The 15,255-nt window shown below is 40.8% G+C and overlaps 1 protein-coding gene across 2 annotated transcripts in view; it reads left to right on the forward strand.

Moving 5' to 3' along the window:
* The first annotated feature begins 694 nt into the window (after window positions 1-694).
* LOC104214543 (protein neprosin-like) overlaps window positions 695-15,255 on the forward strand; it is a 44,254-nt gene continuing 29,693 nt past the window's right edge. The window contains exons 1-5 of one of the 2 annotated variants that reach the window (XM_070155683.1): window positions 695-1,202; window positions 6,569-6,616; window positions 6,690-6,849; window positions 7,000-7,092; window positions 14,239-14,305. In XM_070155683.1, the coding sequence (XP_070011784.1) occupies window positions 6,606-6,616; window positions 6,690-6,849; window positions 7,000-7,092; window positions 14,239-14,305 (331 nt within the window). In that variant the 5' untranslated portion in view covers window positions 695-1,202; window positions 6,569-6,605. Of the gene's footprint in view, window positions 1,203-6,172; window positions 6,617-6,689; window positions 6,850-6,999; window positions 7,093-14,238; window positions 14,306-15,255 lie in introns of those variants that run through there. The other variant, XM_009764235.2, reaches the window with a different exon arrangement.

The raw sequence follows: 15,255 nt of genomic DNA on the forward strand, positions 1-15,255 counted from the left end.
AACACGCAGCGCGCGTACTCTAATACTAATTTAAAAAAAGCACCAGTAAAAGAAAAAGTAACACAAAATCCAACATTCATCAAAATTACAATATAACAGTCAAGAACACTAAAAGAAGAAGTAAGTTTCTAGAAAATCACAAGTAACCCAAATCCAACCCCGCCCTCTCAACAAACCCAACATCAACTAAAAGCACAATCTAACCATCAATATGTGCTACAAGTGACAGTTGTATGAAGAAATTGTACTCTGTCGTCCTCTTATTTAAGAAGGTGAAACTAAAGTTTAAAAGAAAATGTGGAAATACCACAAACATCTTTCCGAGATTTGTGTTTGCGAGCATCAAATTAGGGTTCTACTGCCGTCCTTGTGCCGTTAAGTAGTGCTATCCGGCGAAGTTCGTGTCTTTCCGACGACTTACCTGTTTTAAGGTGAGTTTTCCGGCAGGATCTGTATAAAGTGGTATTTGCTCGGTTAATTTCTGCTGTTTTTATCGGCTTCTTACTGCATGAACCTCAACAATAAGAGTTTTCAGCTTTTGAATTGATTGAAGATTTTTCTCAAAAAAAAAGAAGAAAAAAAAAAATTAGAAACTGCTAATTTACTATTCAAAAGTCGTAATTTTCAGAAAATTTTACTGCTTTTAATTAAGTTATTTCACTCCGCATTTCTATATTTGAGCTATTACATTCCCCATTTATGCCAAGATCTAAATCAGTAAGCTTAAACATTAATGATTTTACATAAATCCTAAACTTTTGTTGCCAGCATTGTGTGCCTCTGTGCATTTTGTGGCAATTGATTGTATTGACTAATTTTCAATTCCACTCTGCACTTGTGGTATTATTGCTTGGTCTATCAAGACTCTATATAGTTGAATTTTCAGCTGAGAAGGGCACTTGTTCTGTCTTGCTTCACGTCATCATTTTCTTCAATTTTTTTCTTCTTCTCCTTTCTTGGTACATTTTATATTGTTGGGGCTATACCAGTGGTAGCGGTGATAGCTCCTTCTGGTTTTTGGGTCGTGGTATTTTCTGTGATTTCAGAAATTCTCGGAGTATTGGAGACAAGTTGGGCGCACGAGCACTGACAAAGGAGAGCAACCTGGGCGAGTGTCAGCAAATGGCGGTAGGAAGTGGTGCGTGAGCGCACAACTGCATCGAGTACAACAAATCAGCCACAAGTTTTGTTATCAGGAGTTGGTACCTCCTGTTTTACTGTTTCCCTTTTGGTGTTAGCTAAATTACTGTTACTTTACTTCGCAATAGTTAAACCTTTCAACTAGGATACTAGTTACCACTTGTTTCCTTCTTGTTTGATTTGCGTACGTTGTGCACTAGCGAGTCTTCTCTAGATTGTTGTAGGTGTAGTGGCTGCAGTCTGGAATGATAGAATAAGGGCATGTCCTCGGGTGGGGCAGAGTGGGGGCTGGGGTTGGGGGTGGGTCGGGTAGCAGGGGAGGTAGAGGGGGCAAGGGAGCCTATAGGTTGAGAATCGGGTCATGGAACATAGGTTCACTAACGAGTAAATCCATAGAGTTGGCGAAAATCCTGCAGAAGAGGAAGATTAATATAGCGTGTGTCCAGGAGACTAGGTGGGTCGGATCGAGGGCGAAAAACGTGGATGGGTATAAGTTGTGGTACTCTGGTATCCTGAGGGGTAAGAATGGAGTGGGTATCCTGGTAGATAGTCATCTTAGAGAGTCCGTGGTAGAGGTCAGGCGGGTGAATGATAGACTAATGACTATTAAGTTGGTGGTAGGTGAGGGTACTTTAAATGTCGTTAGCGCGTACGCACCGCAAGCAGGCTTAGATGAGGATATTAAGAGGCGCTTTTGGGAGGGGTTGGATGAGATTGTTCGTAGTATACCGCCTTCTGAGAGGTTATTCATAGGAGGAGATTTCAATGGTCATATTGGGTCATCTGCAGGTGGGTACACTGAGGTGCATGGCGGCTTTGGTTTCGGAGAGCGGAACGGAGGGGGCATTGCGCTGTTGGACTTTGCCAAGGCTTTCGATCTAGTCATTGCGAACTCGAGTTTTACGAAGCAGGATGAACATTTTGTTACTTACCAAAGTTCGGTGGCGAAGACTCATATTGACTATCTCCTCCTCAGGAGATGCGACAAAAGGTTGTGCGAGGACTGCAAGGTTATCCCAGGTGAGACCCTCTCAACGCAGCATAGGCTTTTGGTGATGGACATTTGTATTAGGATAAGGAAGAAGAAGAGGTCAGTACAAGGACGCCCTAGGATTAGGTGGGGCGCCTTGACTAAGGATAAAGCCAAGGAGTTGGAAGGAAGGTTATCGGCAATGGGAGCTTGGAGAAGTGGTGGGGACGCAAACACAATGTGGTCGATGACGGCGGACTGTATAAGAAAGGCGGCGAGAGAGGTGTTAGGGATATCTACGGGCCGCAATGGTGGTCACAAAGGAGATTGGTGGTGGAATGCAGTTGTCCAAGGTAAAGTGAAAGCGAAGAAGGCGGCTTACCTGCGGTTAGTAGGGAGCACTAACGAGGAGGAGAAGAGAGAGAACAGTCAAAGGTATAAGGTAGCTAGGAAGGAGGCAAAGATGGCAGTGACGGAGGCTAAGACGACAGCTTTTGCTCGTCTGTATGAGGAACTAAGGAACAAAGGCGGGGAGAAGAAGTTATTCCGACTCGCTAAGGCGAGAGAGACTCGAGATCTAGACCAGGTGAGGTGCATAAAAGATGCCGACGGCAAAGTTTTGATGGGAGATGACCAGATTAAGAGGAGGTGGCAGACCTACTTTCATAAACTTCTAAGTAAAGAAGGAGATCAAGATATTAGACCTGGGGAATCGAGGAATGCCGACAGTCACCATGAATTAAGTAATTGTAGGGACATTTAGATCGATGAAGTCATGGAGGCAATGCGTAAGATGAGAAGGGGCAGAGCTACCGGGCCAGACGAAATCCCGGTTGAACTGTGGAGGTGTGTGAGTAGAGCAGGCTTGGAATGGCTTACTGCATTGTTTAGTGTTATATTCAAGACTAATATGATGCCTGAAGAGTGGAGGTGGAGTACAATGGTCCCGTTGTATAAGAACAAAGGTGATGTCCAAAGCTGTAACAACTATAGGGGCATCAAATTACTAAGTCACACCATGAAAGTTTGGGAGAGAGTGGTAGAAATGAAAGTGCGAAGGATGGTGTCTATTTCAGACAACCAGTTCGGGTTCATGCCGGGGCGATCTACCACAGAAGCTATCCACCTTATTAGGAGGATGGTGGAACAGTACAGGGATAGGAAGAAGGATCTTCACATGGTGTTTATTGATTTGGAGAAAGCGTACGATAAGGTTCCTAGGGAGGTCTTATGGAGCTGCTTAGAGGATAAAGGGGTCCCGATTGACTATATTAGGGTGATTAAAGACATGTATGATGGAGCTAAGACTCGGGTTAGGACAGTAGGAGGCGACTCTGAACATTTTCCAGTTATTACGGGGTTGCACCAAGGGTCTGCGCTCAGCCCATTCCTATTTGCCCTGGTGATGGATGCACTGACTCATCATATTCAAGGGGAGGTGCCATGGTGCATGCTATTTGCTGATGACATTATTCTAATTGACGAGACACGAGGCGGCGTCAACGAGAGGCTAGAGATTTGGAGACATGCTCTTGAGTCTAAAGGTTTCAAGTTGAGCAGGACGAAGACGGAATACCTCGAGTGCAAATTTGGAGTTGAGCCGACGGAAGCGGGAGTTGAAGTGAGGCTTGACTCTCAAGTCATTCCCAAGAGGGGTAGTTTCAAGTACCTTGGATCGGTTATTCAGGGGATCGGGGAGATTGACGAGGATGTCACACACCGTATAGGGGTGGGGTGGATGAAGTGGAGGTTAGCGTCGGGAGTCTTGTGTGACAAGAAAGTGCCACCGTTACTAAAAGGTAAGTTTTATAGAGCAGTGGTTAGGCCTGCCATGTTATATGGAACTGAATGTTGGCCGGTAAAGAACTCACACATCCAGAAGATGAAAGTAGCAGAGATGAGGATGTTGAGGTGGATGTGCGGGCATACAAGGATGGATAAGATTAGGAATGAAGATATTCGAGAGAAGGTGGGTGTGGCCCCCATGGAGGACAAGATGCGGGAAGTAAGACTCAGATGGTTCGGGCACATTCAGAGGAGGAGCACTGATGCACCGGTGAGGAGGTGTGAGCGACTGGCTGTAGTGGGCACGCGGAGAGGTAGAGGACGACCTAAGAAGTATTGGGGAGAGGTGATCAGACAGGACATGGCGCGACTTAGGATTACTGAGGACATGGCCCTAGACAAGGAATTATGGAGGTCGAGTATTAAGGTTGTAGGTTAGGGGAGAGTTGTGAATATTTCTACAATACAATAGGGTGAGACTAGCCAGTTAGGAGTTAGACTAAGAAGGTCATTGGTCGTCTATTGATGCAGGGCTTTACCTGCTAGTTTTACTATACCAACCATCTTTTTCGTATTTCGTATTCTATATTTCATATCTATTGTATCGCTGTTATTTTATTATGCATTTTTATGGTACTAATATATCGGCTTCTGTTGTTTTTTGAGCCGAGGGTCTCCTGGAAACAGCCTCTCTACCCTTCGGGGTAGGGGTAAGGTCTGCGTACATATTACCCTCCCCAGACCCCACGTGTGAGATTATACTGGGTTGTTGTTGTTGTTGTTGTTGTTGTATCTTTCGAGAACCTTTTGGAAGTACATAAACGTAAATAGAAAAGGAAAAAAGAAAACGACCCAACAAAACACGTTTTTCTTTTAAGCAAATATTTTTTTTCGTAGAATTTCTTTAAAACTTTTCCAGGAAGCTGTCCAAAATGGTTAGCCTTTGGGTCTCCAAATCTATGCTGATTTTTAACTCCCGGAAACATTTACGCCCTTCCTCCTCTTTGCTTGCCTAGGTATTATCACTATAAGCCTTTCCTGCTTTGAATTTTACCCTCTCGTCACAAGATTTCTTCACTTTTTAATCTCCTCTTGGCCACTACCACCATTTCAAGAAATATGCAGAAAGTCACCATTGCCACTCCCACTTCCACTGCGGCCGCCGTAAATTCACGACGGGCACTATCAAGCCAAATCGTACCACCACCAGAGCTACCCCTATTGCTATCACCACCACCGCAGCTGCAAAGCCAACCGCCACCACCGTCAGGAACCCAAAACCTTACCGAACGACATCAAACCCCTACCACCAACACAACCATCTCCGCTTCAGCTGTCGACGTTTGCTTTGCAAATGCTATTTGTGGTCCACCCTTAGCATCGACATCATCCTCTTCTTTGCAGCCATTATCGGTGCTATTTTCTACGTCCTTTACCATCCTCAGCGTCCCAGATTCTCAATCTACTCACTAAAAATCTCCAACTTCAGCCTCACTACCACCCCCGATGACATCACCCAGCGCTCCATAAATTTCAAGCTCATACTCTACACCTTAACTGCATTGGAAAATGAAGTTATTTTAGCCAGTGGATCATTTAACGGGATCAGTAGCAGTCCAAAAAACATTACCATTATGCACTTCATTCTATTGACGGGGTCGCAAGTTCTTGATATTGATTCGGTCACGTCCTTGCAATCTGATCTGCAAAGGAAAGGTTGGTTGCCGGTGACAATCTTAATAGATACAATGATTAGGGTGAAAATGGACAAAAAAGCAAGAGGGTAGGGATAAGAGTAACATGTGAAGGGGTTTATGGACAAACTCCAACGGGGGAAGTTCCAGCTGTGTGTTTATCCTTAAAATCGGATAACAATTAAACTTGTAAGTGATTTTAAGGATATGTGATTTCACTCAGCAAAAAATGATAAGTATAAGAATTAATGACAGAAATTACAGTAAAATAAAGTAAATCAATGTGATGGACAATTACGGCCCTCGAGCTAGTTACTCTCGAACCAATTGAACAAACTATTGAAAGTATGAATTAGACAATAGAGCTTGCAAGAGATAAAAACGTGATATATTGCTTTGATATGCCTTAATGTAAGATCATTACAAATGATTAAGACCCTCTTTATATAGTAGAGGAAAAAAACCATCTTCTCCTTCTCCAGATTAATCTCCTCTTCGGCACTACCACCATTTAAAGAAATATGCCTGCTGAGAAAGTCATCATCGTTTCCACTGCGATTGTAATTAATTATAGAAGTGAATTTTTAATGATTTTTTAAGAAACTAAGGACATTGAGGTGTAAATCATTAAAAAAAATAGAATAATGTGTAAATTAAAAAAAAGTGAATACATTAGGGGTGGAAAATGCAAAAAATCCATTTTGGTCAGGTGATAAATATTCAAGGAAAATCTTACAATTTGCTTTTATAAAAATGCACATAATTTACACGCCCATCGGCTTTAATTCCCAACCAAAATCTTATATATTTTAAATCGAACATAATTATGTTGAGGTTTAATTTGGGACAATTCCCCTAGATTAGAGCGACCATGACCATGTCGGCTTTAAAGATCTTTCTTAACTTCTTTTGCCTCATTCGCTCTCGTTGGTAAGTCCTTTCTTCATGACTCTTCTATCTTTGTTGGTTCTTCTCTCAGGTTCCATTCCTTGCTCTGTTTTGGACTCTCCCTAGTGATGTGTATAGTGTGAGTATTTAATTGTGTAGTGAGTGGATCATTCTTGGAGGGGAAGAATACCTCAAATTTAAATTTATTGTAGGATGAAGACCACAAGAATGCATCTAAGCGTTGTACAGATTTTCATTGCAACTATGGTTTTTCTCAACCATGATGAAGTTGAAGGCTTATCAAAGAAGGACCATGAAGAATTGGAGAGGCAACTAAAGCTTTTAAATAAGCTCGCAGTCAAAACTATTAAGGTAGATTCTTATTCTTTGTTCTGGTTAATTCTCGAAGTAATTGGTCTATCCGTTTTGTTATCAGTTATGTCCTTTTCATAGAGCTAAAAAATGTTACACATAAATAAGCTACATACTTAAAAATTAGTAACAAGTTATTTTGTTTTGTAGACCGTATATGGAGATATTTACGACTGTATAGATTTCTATCAACAACCTGCATTTGATCATCTTTTACTGAAGAATCATACTTATCATCCTCAGGTATATCTATTTGGTATGCAGATCCTTATCCATCATTATTGTATTACTTGTATTGTGAAAGTAAGAATGATGCATGCAGATGAAACCGTCTTTCTCCTTATTAAAGGGAGACAAAAAATCTTCAACATCCAATAGCTCATCCATAATCTAGCTGAAAGGTGCATGTTGTCCAATTGGAACGGTTTCTCTAAGAAGAACTACCAAAGAAGATCTCATTAGGGAAAGGAGATTTAATGCTAGTTATGTTGGTGGCATCTTGTCACGATCCTAAATCCGGACCCGGTCATGATGGAGTCTATCGTGAAACAAGGCCAGTCGACACAAACCCCCAATATTAATTAAACAGATATAATAATAATTCAATTGATTAATATTCTACATAACCCAAAATATAAGTGGAACAGAACAATTTGCGGAAAACAACATAGCCTGACATCAGGGTGTCACCAATCATGAGCATCTAAACAACTATCTGAAAGTAGGAAGAGTCTAGATAGTCTGCTACAAAGAAATCCAGTACAAATGAAAATGAAGATAGGAAGGAGAAACACTAGGCTGCGAACGCCGAGTAGCTACCTAGTGGACACCGAACAATCTGCTGGAAGCTATCAACCCTCGCTAGCAGGACCCGAAGCTCTAGAATCTGCACACATGGTGCAGGGAGTAATGTGAGTATGCCAACTCAGTGAGTAATAAGAATAAATGAAGGCTGAGTGATAAGAAAGCACGTAAAACACAACATAATGCTACATGAGGCCGTATGAAATCAATACAATGCAATAAAACAGTGAAAATCTCTTTAAAGCCTCTTTTACCAGTTAAACAAGTAAATGATAAAGCAGTGAGAATAGATAAACACCTAAAATCAGCCACTCGGGCACAATATCAACAGAATCAGCCCTTCGGGCAATAACATGGAACAACATCAGCCCCTCGGGCTATATCACATATCACACTAGGTACTCGCGCTCACTAGGGGTGTACAGACTCGGGAGGGGTGTCTTACGGCCCAAGGCAATATCAAGCCATCTCGTGGCATAATCAAATAGGCTCTCAGCCTCATTTCAAGCCACCTTGTGGCATACAACTCAGGCCATCGGCCTTATAATCATAATCAGTACAATATTGTTGCGTCATGCAGCCGATCCCGTAATAATCCTCACAACACAAGCCCTCGGCCCTACTCAGTCAGAAATCTCTAAAAGCCACTTGGAGCATAGTAAAATGTGATGCTCAGCCCAAAATATCATTTAAAGTGTTAAAACATAGTAAAAATGGCTGAGTTATGAAAACAGTAGAACATAACATGACAGAGTACAAACAATTTTCGATCAAATACACAGTAAAACGTTCATTCGGGATGGACTAAGTCACAATCCCCAACGATGCACGACCCCACGCTCGTCATCTAGCATGTGTGTCACCTTAACATAGCACAACGATGTGTAATCCGGAGTTTCATACCCTCAGGACAACATTTACAATCATTACTCACCTCAATCTGGTCCAAACTCTAGCTCGCGATGCCTTTGCCCCTCGAATCGACCTCTGAATGCTCCAAATCTGGCTAAAATCAGTGCATAACCATCAAAATATGCTAAGGGAACAAAACCCACTCAAAAGTAATCAAAATACCACGCAAATTCCGAAATTAACCAAACCCGACCCCCGGGCCCACGTCTCGAAATTTGATAAATTTACATCATTAGACTCATTATCTCCGCACGAATTCATACATATCAAAAGCACTAAAATCCGAACACAAATGGCCCCTCAAACCTTTGCTTAAAGGTCTCCAATCTCAAGCCCTAGTTTTTCTAATTTTAACTCTTAATTTCCATAAATTACAAGCCTAATCCGTGAAATAACACCATAGAAATGAGTTTTTGGTTCAACAATCTTACCTCAACGAAGATCTCTTGAATTTCCTCTTCAAAATCTCCCAAAAAGCTCCAAAACCGACTTAAAATGGTGAAGAAAGGCTAAAAATAGCGAAGTCCATAATTTATATGTTCTGCCCCAGCTAAACCGCTTATGCGGTCACAACCTTGCACCTGTGAACCCCCACCAGCGGTCCCAGGTGCGCTTCTATGCAAATCACTTAAACACCCAATTTCCGCATCTTCGATAAGATACCCGCACCTATGCTATCGCAGGTGCGCTCACCTAACCGCTTCTGTGGCTCCAGTTCTTTTTGGCCCCTACCGCTTTTGCGACTTATTTTCTGCATCTGCGGGGGTCACACCTGCGGCCACCCAACTGCAGATGCGGTTATGACAGCAGTCCTAAAACATCAACTGCCATTTCCAAATTCCTATCTTTCTGTCAACCACCTGAAATTAGCCCCGAGGCCCCCGAGACCTCAACCAAAAGCACAAACAAGTCATATACCACCATTCAAACTTATACAAATGTTCAAAACACCTCAAACCTCATCGAATCAACCAAAACACATCGGGTTCAAGCCTAAGGTTCCCAAAATCTTCTGAATTCCGCTTTCGATAAAAAAGTCTAACAAACCACGCCCGAATGACCTGAAATTTTGCACACACATCCCAAATGACACAATGGACCTATTTCAACTCCCGAAATTCCATCCCGACCCCTATATCAAAATTTTACCTATAAATCGGAAAATGCCAAAATTTTAATTTCGCCAATTCAAGCCTAAATCTACTACGGATCTCCAAAATACGGTTCGATCACACTCCTAAGTCCCAATCATCTCTCCAAGCTATCTGAACTATCGAAATTTACATCCGAGTCCTAATTCACATAAGTCAACATCCGGTTGACTTTTTCAACTTAAGCTTACTCAAAAGAGACTAAATATCTCAAACCTTACCAAAATGACTGGCTGGGTCATTACATCTTCCCCCTCTTAAACTCGTCCTCAAACGGGTCAAGAAACATACCTGAAACCTCAAATAGGTGAGGATATCTGCTCCATATCTCCCGCTCGGTCTCCCAGGTAGCCTCTCCAACGGGCCGACCTCTCCACTGCACTTTCACTGAAGCTATATCCTTTGATCTCAACTTTCGAACCTGACGCTCCAAAATAGCAACTGGCTCCACATCATAAGTCAAATCACCATCTAACTTAACCATGTGAAATCCAGAACATGAGACAGATCCCCAATATACTTCTGCAGCATTGAAACATGAAATACTGGATGCACACCCGACAAGCAGGATGGCAAAGCAAGCTCATAAGCAACCTCCCTAATCCTCCGAAGTACCCCAAAAGGTCCAATGAACCGAGGACTCAATTTACCTTTCTTCCCAAATTTCATAACAGCCTTCATGGGTGAAACCTTCAACAGAACCTTCTCACCAACCATGTAGGACACGTCTCGTACCTTCCTGTTAGCATAACTCTTTTGTCTCGACTGCGTTGTATGAAGTCTCTCCTAAATCACCTTCACCTTGTCTAAATCATCCTCCACCAAGTCTGTACCCAATAGCCTAGCCTCACCTGACTCAAACCAACCAATCGGAGATCTATACTGCCTCCCAAACAAAGCCTCATATGGAGCCATCTGAATACTCGACTGGTAGCTGTTGTTATAAGCAAACTCTGCAAGCGATAGAAATTGATCCCATGACCCTCCAAAATCAATGACACAAGCGCGCAACATGTCCTCCAATATCTGAATAGTGCGCTTGGACTGCCCATCCATCTGAGGGTGAAAAGATGTGCTCAACTTAACCTGAGTACCCAAATCTCGCTGCACAGACCTCCAAAACTGTGAAGTAAATTGAGTGCCCCTATCTAAAATGTTGGAAACTGGGACACTATGCAAAATAACAATCTTCCGGATATAGATCTCTGCCAATCGCTCTGAAGAATAGGTAGTACACACAGGAATGAAGTGCGCGAACTTGGTCAGCCGATCCACAATAACCCAAATAGCATCAAACTTCTTCAAAGTCCATGGGAGCCCAACTACAAAGTCCATGGTGACCCTCTCCCACTTCCACTCTGGAATATCCATCCGCTGAAGCAAGCCACCCGGTCTCTGATGCTCATATTTCACCTGATGACAATTGAGACACCGAGCAACAAATTCCACAATGCCTTTCTTCATTCTCCTCCGCCGATAATGTTGTCTTAGTTCCTGATACATCTTTGCGGAACCCGGATGAATGGAATACCGTGAGCTATGGGCCTCTTCCAGAATCAACTCTCGAAGCCCATATATGTTGGGCACACATATCCGACCCTGCATCCTCAACACCCCATCATCACCAATGGTCATATCTCTGGCATCATCGTGCTGAACTCTGTCCTTAAGGACAAGCAAATGAGGATCATCATACTGGCACTCTCTGATGAGATCAAATTAGGAAGACCGAGAAATCACACAAGCCAATAACCGACTGGGCTCCAAAATATTTAGCCTCATGAACCGATTGGCCAAGGCCTGAACATCAACTGCAGGAGGTCTCTCCCCAACTAGAATGTATGCCAAACTCCCCATACTCACTGCCTTTTGGCTCAAAGCGTCGACCACCACATTGTCCCTCCCCAGATGGTACAAAATAGTAATATCATAATCCTTTAGCAACTCCAACCACCTCCACTGCCTCAAATTGAGATCCTTCTACTTGAACAAGTGCTGGAGGCTACGATGATCCGTAAACACCTCATAAGACACTCCATACAAATAATGCCTCCAAATCTTTAACGCGTGAACAATGGCAGCCAACTCCAAATCATGAAGAGGGTAGTTCTTCTCATGGGGCTTCAACTGACGAGAAGCATAAGCAATAACTCCACCCTCCTGCATCAACACACATCCAATACCAACTCTCGAAGTATCACAATACATGATATAAAAACCTGAAGCTGATGGCAATACTAACACTGGAGCTGGTCAAGGTAGTCTTGAGCTTCTGAAAAGCTCTCCTCACACTCATCCAACCACATAAATGGAGCACTTTTCTGAGTCAACTTGGTCAAGGGAGATGCGATGAATGAAAATCCCTGAACAAACCGACGGTAATAACCCGCCAAACCAAGAAAACTGCGAATCTCTATGGCTGAGGACGGTCTGGGTGTTGATACATAATTTTTTCCTATATATATTTTTAATACTTTCAAAATAGCATATATGCATATATAAGCATGCACAAGCTTTTTTATAATTTTTTCTACAATTTTAAAGGCTTTAAATTGATTTATTTCTTCCCTTTTTACTTATAAAATATCCAATAATTATCCTCCAAATTATTGTTGTGGTAATTTAGCCATCTAAATTCTATATTTATGCTAAAATATTTCTTAAATATTTTTAGTACATTTATTATATAATTGTATTTACATTTTAAAGCCAATTTGCATATATTTGCAATACTAGCCCTATTAATACATAATTACGTTATTAATGCATAATTTGGTATTTTATATTTAATATGTTAAACAACTATTTTAAATTATTTTTGTACACAAAATTATTTTTTCATAGATCATTTATTATTAATTATAAATTATATAGCGTTGAAATGGCTATTTAAAATCTAGCCTAATTGCATTTCAATATAAGCCCAATTCCAATCGCTACCCAATCCCAATTCAGCCCAAACCGGACCCCAAATTACCTTGCCAAATTTCTGATTAAAATACCGACTCAATACCGACCAAATCCTGGCCGTAGATCATTTTGATCAACGTCCCAGGTTCTCCTTTTCCTAATTAAACCAACCAATACCCCCTCAAACCTAATTCATTTTACAACCCACCCCGCCGCCCTAAAATTCTCTCTGCTAAACACTCTCAACCTAAACCCTAATCTACAAACGCTGACCCCCCATCCATGGCCATCTTCAGTGACCTCTCATCATCTCTCAGGCCTCCAATGGTTTCTCTCATGTCATTCTTGCCTTCTCTAAGCCCCTCAAGGGACCAGGGCCATGCCGACTTACATTTAGGGTTCATCTCTTGCCTGTTCTTGGTTATTCCAGTGTGATTTCGAGTGAAATCGTTCTATGTTAGCCACGATCTAAGGGGTTTTCAGTATGTTTCTTCACCTTTGTATGGTTTTTTACGAAACCCTAACTTCGTTTCTGAACCTCCTAGATCTGTACAGATCTAGGATGATTTGAGTTTGTTTCTTGTGTGTCTTACAATAGCCTTGAGATTCTCTACCAGAATCGTTTGATTTCAAGTGATTTCTTCACCTTTTCTAAAATTAGGGTTTTCGGAATTTCTTTTAACACTTTGTTTGATGATTCTTTGTGCTTAAACTTCTGATTCTCACACGTTTTGGCTAATTTTATGAACCTGCTATAACCCTAGCCTATTTGTACTGAAAACCCTAATGTTTTGGGGTTTTTCGTTTGGTTTCTGATAATGGTACTTTTGATTGTGTTATTGCCTTAGTTTCTTGTGATTTCTCATGATTTACGTGTCCTAGTATGCTTCTATTGAATCTTCTTAGTTCAAACGTTCACTAATATTATGAACTTGTGTTTGTACTAGCCATTCATGCAAAACTTGTATGCTTCTCTTTGAATCAGTGTCGTTTAACCATAGGTTTTGTCGAGGCCATGTGAAATCCTGACTGTTCATGCCTTACCTTATTTTATATGCTAAGCATGCTGCTTCTTTCATGATCTTCTGAATCCTTGATTACTCTGAATCCCTTATTTTCTAGTTTAATTTGACTACTTTCCTTTAAACGTTTGATTCTTGCTTCTTTACTCAATTTGATTGATTTTCTTTCCTTAATTAATTTTCCCTTACCATGTCTGCATTATTACTTGATTCATACTGATTATTTTCCTAATTAGAACTTTATGTACGTTGACCTAATTACTTATTCTATACTTGCACTGTTTGAAGTCTTTCCTTATTTGGTATATCCCAGCTATGTATGATTTCTTTTCTTACTTGTCACCTGCTCTTTACCATTTGAACTACTTCCCTTAATTAAGGGAAGACTTGGACTGATTTTACTTTAATTGATTTCGAGATTCTCCAATCACTGAACAATTTGATTCTTACCTTATGTACCTAGCTTTCAAACTACTATTTATATGCTTTCTTCTACTCTCATTAGACAGAACATTGAGTTCACAAAAAAGCACACTTACACGTTAAAAGTTCTCTTTCTCTTCTGCTATTTGTGATACTTGTTGATCTAGCTGGCTGAAATCCAAGGCTATATATTGGAACTTTATTCGCTTCATATTCTGCACCTTACTTCGACTGGTATGTCTCTATTTAAGTTTTGAGATTCAAACCCTATGTGTTTTTATTCTTGCACTAATTAAGCTATTGGAGGCTTGGGGAAGTCATTTGGGCCTGCTTCAGTCTCCCTATAGTTAACTTCTTCTTTTCTTTATTGCTTATGTAATTTATTCAACTTGTATGTAATAATTATTTGTAAACAACTTTGGGGTGATTAGTAAAAAAGGGTGGGTAGATATATCTGTTGGGTATTTTAGGTAGAGGCCATGCCTATAGGATTGTATTAGTGCACTTGCTATGTTTACTTTCACAACATTAAAGATCATGTCTATAAGTTTTAAATGGATTCAATAATATAAACCATATCTATAGGTTTAAAATCAACTTCATGATTAGATACCATGCCTATAGAATGTAAAGTGATTGAGTTCAATTCTGCTACTGCATGTATTTACATTTGTCTCACTAAAATCATGCCTATAAGTTCCAGCATCGGCTCTTAATAATTAGATACCATGCCTATAGGAAACAAAATCAGAAATCCTGCCTATAGAACCTAAAATCAATTTAGTTAAATAAATAAGTCTAATTCATGTTAGTTCCTTTTGAATTGGCTTAAATCAACTGCCTGTTTCTTTGAACGAATTTTCGAACACTGCCTTAATTTACTATCACTAGAAAGCATGCCTATAGGATCTCAAATATCCGTTTAAAACTGTTCGCCGTTTTATTGCATCAATGTAGTTATCATGCCCTTAGGACATCACTATTCTGTGTCTAGGCAAGCCTATAGGGTGATTTTAAAATTTGCAACTCTGAAACTGCGTTTTGCTACTTAAAGTTGTCCAGATTTAACAAGTTTAAATCAATAAGCAAGCTAAATAGGATTTCTCACACATTTTCCTAGTTCCACACTGTATAACCCCTGCTCACCTAGATATCACGTTCTAGGAGTTTCTCTTAAGTATTGG

Source organism: Nicotiana sylvestris, chromosome 8 (assembly GCF_000393655.2).
Source record: "Nicotiana sylvestris chromosome 8, ASM39365v2, whole genome shotgun sequence".
Taxonomy (NCBI): Eukaryota; Viridiplantae; Streptophyta; class Magnoliopsida; order Solanales; family Solanaceae; genus Nicotiana; species Nicotiana sylvestris.